The sequence below is a fragment of the Pimephales promelas genome, chromosome 20 (genome assembly GCF_988280905.1).
Source record: "Pimephales promelas chromosome 20, fPimPro1.hap1.1, whole genome shotgun sequence".
Classification (NCBI taxonomy): domain Eukaryota; kingdom Metazoa; phylum Chordata; class Actinopteri; order Cypriniformes; family Leuciscidae; genus Pimephales; species Pimephales promelas.
Genome location: NC_142788.1, coordinates 30,502,079 through 30,510,580, shown reverse-complemented (window position 1 = coordinate 30,510,580; position 8,502 = coordinate 30,502,079). Strand labels below are relative to the sequence as shown.

The 8,502-nt window shown below is 33.9% G+C and overlaps 1 protein-coding gene across 1 annotated transcript; it reads right to left on the bottom strand.

Annotated features, from left to right (window-relative positions):
- Positions 1–368: 368 nt before the first annotated feature.
- Positions 369–8,375, bottom strand: ppp1r35 (protein phosphatase 1, regulatory subunit 35). The gene is made up of 6 exons (XM_039660820.2): positions 8,198–8,375; positions 5,907–6,064; positions 4,768–4,864; positions 4,298–4,525; positions 3,165–3,298; positions 369–649 (listed from the first exon to the last, which is right to left on the bottom strand). The coding sequence occupies exons 2-6, from the start codon at positions 6,051–6,053 to the stop codon at positions 470–472; spliced, it is 786 nt and encodes a 261-aa protein (XP_039516754.2). The 5' UTR covers positions 6,054–6,064; positions 8,198–8,375; the 3' UTR covers positions 369–469.
- Positions 8,376–8,502: the final 127 nt, after the last annotated feature.

Below are 8,502 nucleotides of genomic sequence, written 5' to 3'. Positions count from 1 at the left end.
AAAGGCTATTTTTCATCTGTTGTCCCTGGACAGATATTAAAATTGTCTACCTAAAATGAACAACAATGAAAGATTACAAGATTAAAGATCTAAATTAAAAGATTATCTCTATAATCAAGATAATATAGGGGGTTAATGAGCTTAAAAAAAAGTCCAGATGCTAAAAAAAAGCCTAAGTTACATCATGCTAAATATTATTCCTGATTTCTTGTGATTTACTTTAAAGTCTATTTTAACTCTGAAATCAGCGTGTGATGTCTGTGCTCTTGCGGTGATTGATTGTTTTAACGACCTGAAGATGGTGTGTGAAACACTTCTTTGAGCAAGTGTGTGTGTGTGTGTGTACAATCACTCAATGCCAATCTCTCTTTAAATAATCACATATTTATTGCTATTAAATTAATTCACCATGGGCTAAAAAATACATTAATACACAATAAAGCTTACAATACAAACTCACACACACACTTCATGATTCCCAGACTTTGTGTAGATGATGTAGGTGAAAGGTTGTGTGGGCGGGTCTAGGAGCAGGAAGTGGGCGGGGCAAAGGGATGTTGTTGCCTGGCAACAGCGGAGTCTCTCTGAGCATCTTGTCAGCACTGAAGAACTGCAGTACATCAGGGGCCTCTAGTGGCGGACACCGGAACTACACACAGCAAACAGAAAACACATTATTCAAATCTGCACATAAGCACGATTCAACACACTATATATCATAACCACTTCATGAATACTGTGCAGAATACATTAACTCTACACAAAGCATCAATTGAATTGTATACGAACATTGAAACCCAAAAACACTGGCTTAGTTTATTAAATGAGCTCCACGGTAACATTCTCAATGATTAAAAAGGGAAGATATCAGAAAGACGATAAAATAACAAAACAACTAGAATAAGATGAGGAGAACAATCTGCCATGTTTATACATTTTATTTTCTTATTCTTTTAGTTGTTCTGCTGGTGTATAAGAAAAGAAAATTAAGCTTATGAACATTAAAATGTTTATTTAATGGTCATGTGGTTTATGGAATATATTATTCTTGTCTCAATAAAAACTGCTTTTCTTACTCAGTATTTCTGTCTTTTTTCCAGTCCAAATATCAAACATATCTTAAATCAAGATGCATTTACTAGATGAGTATAATGATATAAGATGCTATGTCCTGTTTTCTGGAGAATTAATTAAAATTAAGTGAGTTGAAGCTTAAAAAAAGCAAAATTATCTGCCAATGGAGTGAGAAAAATAATTTTAATATAAACAGAAACCTTATTTTTCTCACTCCATTGGCAGATAATTTATTTTTATTTTATTTGTCCAGAAAACATATCTTATGTGATTTCACTCATCTAGTAAATGCATCTTGATTTAAGAAATGTTTTATATTTGGACTGGAAACAAGACAGAAACACTATTGTAAGAAAGCTGCACACGTCTAAATTCTGCGATCACTTCTGTAAAAAGCGAGACATGTTCCCCTGCCGAGTCTGGCATGCGGTGTGACATCAACACACGCATCTCGCTCTGCTTCTGGTGTTAAGACGACAGCGTTGAGAGCGTATATGTATATATGAATATTGTCAAAGCTCATGCATCTCGCTCATAAAGCCCTTCTTCTGCTCCTTTACTCTCTTGATAATATTCTCTTACTCAGATATATTTGATTAAAGACTAGTTTGTTGTTACTTTGTATTTAAAACTTCCTATTAACAGCTGATAATTACTTAACCCCTTATAAGTGTCACCACAGCCATTACATATTTAAAAACAGTAATATCTAACACTAATATTGACAAAAATATCTATCATTTGAAAGCTTACAATCTGTAGTTTTCATATTTGGCGATTGATTTTCAAAATAAATTACAGAAGGGCCGCAATCTCTCGATTTGCAACAAGAATATTTTCATCCTCCTAAGGAGTGTTCAGACCTTTATTTTGAAATCATGAAAGAATGGTAGAAACCTCAATGAGTTCAAAAGATAACATCCATTAAAGATTTTTTGAAAGAAAGGTCAGAAAATGTTTCAAATATAAAGAAAACAATTATAGATTCACCATTTGTGATGTGGCAGCGAGCTATAACGCACATGTGTGTTATTTTTATGTTTATTAGAGGTTGAATTCATATCAGAATATGCCAAACTTCCCTTACTACTCCTGAATAGGATCTGTACTTCATAAATTATATGGAAATTATGGTTGAGATCACTGAAACACATATGGAAATGGAGGCGCCCTTATAAGGGCAGTAATGGAGTCTGGTGTGCCCTAGTGGAAGTGTTCGGTAGTACACACACACACACACACACACACACTCACTGAAAGCTAATTTGAGATATTAACCTAAAGTTTGAAACACAACTTCAGAGTTTTGGATTTGATTTTCTTGCGATTTTAGAGTCGCCCAGGTTTTGAAAATATATATTTTATATAAAATATAAATAATTACATTTTTACATTGTACATTTTCATAAACCCAAAATTTCTTCATTTCACGTTCTTTCTTTATTGATTTTCTACACAAATCTGCCAAATGTCTTCTTTAAAACAAGACCAATCTTACATCTATATTCCAAAGCATTCTTGAATTACAACCATGTTTATGTTTATTCTAGGGCTGTGCAAAAGTTAATTGCGATTAATCGCATCCAAAATAAAAGTCTGTGTTTACATAATATATTTGTGTGTGCTGTATATAATTATTTTGTATATATAAATACCTATGCATGCATGTATATATTTAAGAATTATTTGCGGTTAAATTCTGTATATATTTATAAATACATAATCTATATTATATAAATATAAATATTTTATATATGAATAACATATTTTCTTAAATATATACATGCATGTGTGTGTATTTATATATACAAAATAATTATATACAGCACACACAAATATATTATGTAAACAGAGACTTTTATTTTGGATGCGATTAATCGTAATTAACTTTTGCACAGCCCTAGTATTCAAAAAAGGGGGCGTGGCACTTAACCATAAAATCATTTTTAATAATCACTTCTCTGTCTGACGGTGTTTTTTATTGTCTATATTAATGTACAGCAGTGGTTTTATTGCTTTATTAAACCCTCCAGCAGTTGGAGAACCCACACTGAAAACTGCTATTAACAAGATGCAAACAGAAGTCTGACCTTATTGGTCTGGTTTGTGGTGGGCGGGGCCAGTGCTGGCCTATCCTGTAGAGCCTGGCTGATGAGCTGATCGCGTGATAGGCTGACGCTAACTAAGGCCCGGTAAAGGTGCTGAGAGCGAGGGAAGTTCAGTCCTGCAGAAAACCAGAAAAAATACACTATTTATTAAAGCATTTAAGCTCCAGTGTGTGTGAACAATAAGACGATCAGGTTTACTAATGCATTTAACAGTGTGTGTGAACAATAAAACATTTATTTTATTATATTATATTATATTATATTATATTTCAGATAGTTGACAAAGCAACATTTTTCATTTTCATTTAGTGTAACTTGATGTGATAAAATAACTAAGTAAATAAAAAAAAACTATTTAAAAATAACTTAAAATATGAAACCTAATCCACTATATTTCGATTTTTTTTGCACTGTTTGCATGAAAGTTAAGCACAAATAAACCCCTCAAAAAACACAAATCTCATTTTTATTAGTTTCAGACAAAAAAAAGTCAATTTGCATGTGAAGTATAAATTATAGTAGCATTTGTTGTACTCAATTTATGTATGATTAACAACAACAGCAAACTCACATTGCATAAAAAAAAAATTTAAATAGTGAAGTATATATAGAAGTACAGTAAACTATAGTTGGATTTGTAGCACTCAAATTAACTAATGTATAATTTAATTTAAAAATTTAGTTAAATAAAAAAAATCATATTACAGAATTTCGGGGGTTTGTTTTGAGCTTATTGCAAAAAATAGCCACGATGCAACAATCATAATCCTCAAAATATAAGCTTCTTCTTCATAAGTAATATAATTTTTGAAATTGGTGTGAAGTATATCTTATGATTTTTATGAGATTCAGATTAAAGTCGTGGTAAATGATTAGTGAATTGGAGCTCTTGTAGCTCCGCCCCCTGTGCCGGGAGCAGCAGCTCATTTGCATTTAAAGGGACACACACACAAACGGTGTGTTTTTGCTCACCCTCAAAAAGTGACAACTTTAACATGCGATATGAAAATATCTGTGGGGTATGTTGAGCTCTAACTTCACACACACACACACTCTGAGGAGATCAGATTAATCGTACATCTTGTGAAAAGGCCGTTAATGTTGTGTAGTCTCACCCTCTGCTGCTTTAGCGCTGATGTGGTTCTTCGTGAGCGTTGAACTCTGTAACTTCTCTTTAACGGCTTTCTCGGGATCGAACGCCTGTTCCGCCACTTCCTGAAGCTCCGCCCTCAGTGCTAGGGTGGTGTTTAGCTCCGCCCCTTCCAGAAGCTCCGCCCCTTCCATCAGCCGTCCATCACACACTCCGCTCGTAACCCGATCCCTCCCTTTAGCGGATTCATGACCTGAATGACAAGCACATATAGACTCACTCATGATGACACACGCAGAAATGAATCATGTGACCAAAAGTGTGGACGATCTCAGTTTACAGAAAAAGACCAAGCTTTAAATCTACTCCTGGGTGAATCTCTCATTTTTTTGCAGTGCATTTGACATGTTTCTCATATATAAAATAAACATTTGGTTTCCCTTTCACCCAATATTGCCCCGTGATGTCTCATCAGAGCGGCGGTGTTCGTTTTACCGCGCTTGTCTTTGTTTTGAGGTCTCCGGGCTTGAATGTTTCTGGGTTCGGGGATCACTGGATGAACGCTGCACTGCGGACTCACATTAAAACGCACCTGAAACACACACACACACACTTACATGCATCTAGCAGTCACTTCCACCCAAAGCGATTTGCGTTTAAGGCAAACAATTGATCAGTACAAAGACATCACAATGACTGGATCTTTTATGTTCAACTCATTTGTAGAGTTAAATAAATATGGAAAAGTGTCAACAGTAACATTTTTTTTTTTTTTGGAAGAATGAGACGCATGTTTACAGTAACTACATCCGTGCAAATACACATTCCTCACAAATACAGTACGCATTAATAAAGTGATAAATAACCCTGAATATTCCTTCCCCAAGTTAATTAATCACAGTACTATAAGATGATTGAAACGTTATGTTTAAACGTGCAAATGATGAGGGGGTCTCTAATTAAATGTTGCATAAACTTCCAGAAAATAAATCTGAATATCACATAAAGCCAGATTTGAAACTTCTTGTTTGATTGTGATTTCATATTAGAGTTAAAGGTTTGTACTGAGGGGATTTCTCTTTTGATAACTTCATAAATCAGAAAATACCGTTAATAAACAGAAAAAATATATTTGCAGAATAAAGTGTTATATAAATCAGTGTGAGTGATATATGAACAAACCCCTCAGTAAAAACCTTCAGAATATAGACAGGAATAACACTGTAAAGTTTGGTGCCACTGAAGTGGAGAATAAACTCATTTATAGAAATATGGCCTTTAGAAATATGTATTGTAACTGAAATCTAAAGGGGCAAATAGATAAAGTGTAATAAAATAAACACTTAAAATTGCATTTTGGATGTTTTCTTTCCACTAGTCTGAAAGAAGACTATTGACTTTTAATTACAAGATCGACTAGTTCACGAGAAAAACAATGCACACACACACTGTGTGAGAGAGAGTGTGTGTGAGTGAGAGTGTGTGACACACACACACACACACACACACACACACACACAGTAACTGTGAAATCAAACCCTCCAGCATCATCTAGTGGAGACTCAGAACTCCCAGTGAAACGGGTTTATCTATCTCCTGTTGAAACATGTCTGTGGTGTATTTATCTGTGAAACCTGTCTGCGGTGTGTGTCTGCTGTCCGCTCAGGGGTGAGAGAGACAGACAGGTCCAGGTCGGGACAGATGAGTTCTGTGTCCTGAACCGGCTCGACCCGCAGAGGTTCTGGAGCCACACGGACATGAGGTACTCCCAACGACTCCATCACACATCAGTCTGACACAGAGAGAGAGAGACATCATCAACACAATATACACACAAGTATCACTCGCACACTACTATTAAAAATACATAGAACCAGTCAAAACAAACATTACAATTTTTTATGTTTTTGAAAAAGTCTCTTAAGCTCACCAAGACTATATTTATTTGATCTAAACAGGAATATTGTGAAATTTTAAATCATCTGTTTTATATGTGAATATACAATAAAGTGTAATTTATTCCTGTGATCAAAGCATCATTACTCCAGTCTGCAGTGTCACATGATCCTTCACAAATCACTCTAATATTTTGTACTCAATTATTATAAATTATTAGTCCTAATGGTGCTCAATTATTAATAATGGTTCTTATTTGATATCATTGTTGAAAACCATTTTTGCATGTTTAATATTTTTCCGGAAACTGATACATTTTTGTCTATGGATTCTTTGATGAATTGAAAGGTGAAAAGAGCAGCATTCATTTAAAATAGAAATCTTTTGTAACAATATAAATGTCTTTACGGCCTCCTTTGGTCAATTAAAAGCATGGACACATTAAATATTTAAGATATATAGATGCCTTAGGGCTTATATATATATATATATATATATATATATACATATACAGTGATGTGAATAAGTTTGGACACCCATGCTAAAGTTGCCTATAAAGAGGAATAAAAAAATCATCGTTTGGATATTGATCTTAATGCCTTAATTAGAAAAATGAGGAAAACTCCAACCTTTAAGGACACAAATTTTCTTTGTGAATGAATAATGTATCATAAATAAATAAATGTTTTTCCTTAAAATACAGGGTGCATAAGTCAGGGCACCCCTATGTTAAATTCCCATAGAGTCAGGCAGATTTTTATTTTTAAAAGCCAGTTATTTCATTAATCCAGGATAATTTGCATCCTGATAAAGTTCCCTTGGCCTTTGGGATTAAAATATCCCCACATCATCACAAACCTTCACCACACCTAGAGATTGGCACGGTTTTACTTCAGTTAGCCTAATAGCTGGTTTGATTTGCATTGAAAGATGATCTTATGGAAAGTACCCCATGCCAATCTCTCGGTGTGGTGAATGGTGTGTGATGATGTGGGGATATTTTAATCCCAAAGGCCAAGGGAACTTTATCAGGATGCATATTATTCTGGATCCATGAAATAACTGGATTTTAAAAATAAAAATCTGCCTGACTCTATGGGAATTTAACATAGGGGTGTCCTGACTTATGCACCCTGTATTTTAAGAAAAAACATTTATTATTTATTTATGATACATTATTCATTCACAAAGAAAATTGGTGTCCTTAAAGGTTGGAGTTTTCCTCATTTTTCGAATTAAGGCATTAAGATCAATATCCAAAAGATGATTTTTTTATTCCTCTTTATAGGCAACTTTAGCATGGGTGTCCAAACTTATTCACATCACTGTATATATATATTATAACGGTAACACTTTACAATAAGGTTCGTTAGTTAACATTAGTTAACTACATTAGTTAATATGAACTAATAATGAATAGCACATATACAGCATTTGTTAATCTTTGTTAATGTTATTTTCAACATTTACTAATACTTGATTAAAATCTTGTTAACATTAGTTAATGCACCGTGAACTAACATGAACAAACAATGAACAGCTGTATTTTCATGAACTAACATTAACAAAGATGAACAAATGCAGTAACAAATGTATTGCTCATGGTTAGTGCATGTTAGTAAATACATTAACTAATGTTAACTAATGAACCTTATTGTAAAGTGTTACCGTTATAACTAACACTCACACTTTTGAATGGCAGAGTATCATGGTTTCCACAAAAAAGATATATGAAGCAGTACAACTGTTTTCAATATTAATAATCAGAAATGTTTCTTGAATGAACACCATAAATAATACACACGCACGCACACACACACGATAACAATAACAACTCATTGTATACTATTGTGCTTCGCAATATAACATGAAAAATGATCAACAGATTCTCAATATTTTCTTTATAAAGATTACAGAGACAATTTGCAAGATCACATGTTTAAACAGAAGTTTTAAATCGTCTGACATTAAATCCTCAGAACAAGTTCGATTTGATCAATGTAAACATGAAAACACAATCTTAACTTACCCTTAATTTAACAACATGACGTCAGCTGTTGCGCCACATAATACGTAATACTCACGGTTATATATGTGACAACATATGTGACAATCAATATCGAAAATATCTAATATGAGAAAAATTAAAACTCCCTCCACAGCTGCCGCTCGCAGGCATACTTCCGGGTGGACATGACGTCATGAGCATGCGCACTGACAGCCTTTTCGCACAAGAGACTTCAGACAGACATATCCATATTGTATACCACCACGCAAACATGTTTAAATACACCCAACACGATTTACTTTTAATATATATAACACACAAAACAG

Bases quoted from the DNA above. Each gene is read 5' to 3' on its own strand.
- ppp1r35 (XM_039660820.2), bottom strand. From the start codon at position 6,053: ATGGAGTCGTTGGGAGTACCTCATGTCCGTGTGGCTCCAGAACCTCTG. The intron at 4,526-4,767 runs GTAAAACGAACA...CTTGTCATTCAG, and splicing joins TCAAAACAAAGACAAGCGCG to GTCATGAATCCGCTAAAGGG. The intron at 3,299-4,297 runs GTGAGACTACAC...GGTTTTCTGCAG, and splicing joins CAGCGCTAAAGCAGCAGAGG to GACTGAACTTCCCTCGCTCT.